This window comes from Apodemus sylvaticus, chromosome 2 (assembly GCF_947179515.1).
Source record: "Apodemus sylvaticus chromosome 2, mApoSyl1.1, whole genome shotgun sequence".
In the NCBI taxonomy this organism is placed as follows: domain Eukaryota; kingdom Metazoa; phylum Chordata; class Mammalia; order Rodentia; family Muridae; genus Apodemus; species Apodemus sylvaticus.
Genome location: NC_067473.1, coordinates 82,995,137 through 82,997,539, shown reverse-complemented (window position 1 = coordinate 82,997,539; position 2,403 = coordinate 82,995,137). Strand labels below are relative to the sequence as shown.

The following is a 2,403-nucleotide window of genomic DNA, read 5'->3' as shown; positions in this document are numbered from 1 at the left end:
TAAACAAAGAATTTTCACCTGAAGAAATTCAGATGGGTGAGAGGCACCTTAAGAAGTGCTCAACATCATTAGTTATTAGGGAAATGCAGATCAAAACAACCCTGAGATAAGAGCCTATGTGGTAACCTCTAGGTATAAAAGCAACATACTCTGTCAGAGCCCAATGTGAATTGCTTCTGAAAAACAACAGCCAATGTTGTCCCCTGGCTGCAAAATCTACATTAACATACATTCTTTGTCAGTGGACATATACATGAGCATATGGTTATTCATAAAAACCACAGTAGACATAAGTATCTGTGTATAAACCATATTTATTAATCGATGATATTTCAATAAATTAAATGAAGTGCAAATAAACAGATATAAGAAAGTATCAAATAGGACTAATTGAGTAACTGTTGTAAAAAAATTGAAAACATAAATTTCCATTAGCTTATAATCCAGAGATATTTGAATTAACAAACAGAATTAAAGCTATGATTTTAGGTAAAAATTATGAACAAATGTAGATTAAAATGGTTTAAAAAATGGCTTACAAAGTCAGCAAGGAGCTTCTGTTGAATAACCTCAGTGTCAAGGACACTTTTATGATCAAGTAAAAAGAAAAAAGAAGAAAATTCAGGTTGAAAAAGCAACTTATGGGGTACAATGAATGTAAGTTTATAGGCCTTGGCATCAGTAACATCAAAAGAATATATGAATGTAATATCAGAAACTTTATTTAAATCATATGAAAAATGTCGCTTTGCTACTTAGAAAAAACAGAGTTACTTGGGGTGCACCAGACTGGCACCTACAGTCATCTGAAACTGCAGTTTCAGGGGAACCCAAGACCTCTTCTCACCTCTATGTGTATTAGGAATGCAGTTATACACACATGCTGGTACAGTACTTGTACATAAAAATAAAAAGAAGTGAAACATTTTGAATTGAAGAAAATAAATATTTTTTTTAGAAAATCTAGTGGCACTTGGACTGCAAGGATTTTAGCACATTTATTATTCTCTTATCAGAACTGATTTGTATCAAAGGAGTAATTGTGGGATAAGCATATATCACAAACTTCTGAACATTTAGGACAACTGGATCATACATGCATAATAGAAAGGAGGTGAATGAGATGATGAAGTCCACCCAGTACATGACCACAAAGAAAACCACCAGCAGCAAGATGGTCTGAGTGGCCTTTTGCTCAGGAGATGTTCTTAGGCAGCTGATGCCATGAAGATGCTTGTATTGCCTCTGATGTCTGTGCAGGATATTCATTATGTACACACTTGTGGTCAGCATGACTGCTACAAGAAACACATCTCTGGAGGTTGACAGTGTGTAAATTAATCCACTGATGATGGAGTTCATGGGGAAGAGTGAGCAGTATTTAGTGACCTTCATCTGCTTGGTCTCACTCGCATTGGTAAAACTACCAATATTAAACAGCATGTCACTACTGACAGACAAATTGAAAAACCAAATGTAAAATAAAGCATTGATTATGTATTTTTTACGTTTCTGTTTAAATTTTGCCAGCAAAGAGGTACTGGGACTGATTGTGACTGCCTGAAACACACTGAGGAGGCACGTGATGCAGATAGAGAGGCCCCTCATCACCCTACTTATATAAAAAGTTGCCTTACATTTGATGTCATTATTAATGTTCAGTGACTCAAATATATCTGAGAGCCAAATATTTCCTCCAGTGAGAAACATCATTATGTGAATGAAGGTCAACTGAGAGGAAATCAGGTCCATGGGTTTAGGTCTGTGGCCTATTATTATGAAGATACAGAAAAAAAGAAGCATATTGGCTAAGAGTCCAAGTCCAGCTTGAAAATAAAGGACATTTTCTAATGAGGACATAAATGCAGAGTATAGTCATCTTAAGAGCATGGTAGAAGTGTATTTCATATATCTGGAAAAAAAAAAACGAGTATACATTAAACTTGTGATCCATTGAACAGTGAGTCTATATCATCATTGTATTTTCTCTGCTAATTCTTCATTAGTCTATCTCTTTAACTTCTGATGTTCCAGACTGTAAACATCAGAATTGCCTACATGTCTATTTATAATCCATGTGTTTCCTGGTATAAAATATTTTAGGTAAAACATTCCTTTACATTCATACGTATACAGTATGAACACTTTGTTTCACGCAACTAAGACTAAAACCTCAGAAATACTATTCTATTGATTTAAATTGTCCATCTTTTAGTTAACTCCTAAAATAGTAGTAATGAGTACAGAATATTTATCACATCCACAAACTGAACAAAACTTATGTTTGTCTGGGAATAAATATCAGGAGACTCTGCCTCAGATTCTGTAATTTTATTATGCTTTTTGCATCTATCCTCAATTTGATTCATAATTCTGATGGAATCACATGGATAATTCATGATT

The 2,403-nt window shown here is 34.2% G+C and overlaps 1 protein-coding gene across 1 annotated transcript; it reads right to left on the bottom strand.

The window, feature by feature from the left end:
• Positions 1-963: 963 nt before the first annotated feature.
• Positions 964-1,869, bottom strand: LOC127677486 (vomeronasal type-1 receptor 100-like). The gene has a single exon (XM_052172560.1). It carries the CDS (start codon positions 1,858-1,860, stop codon positions 964-966), a length of 897 nt encoding a protein of 298 aa, XP_052028520.1. The 5' UTR covers positions 1,861-1,869.
• Between the last annotated feature and the right edge of the window lie 534 nt (positions 1,870-2,403).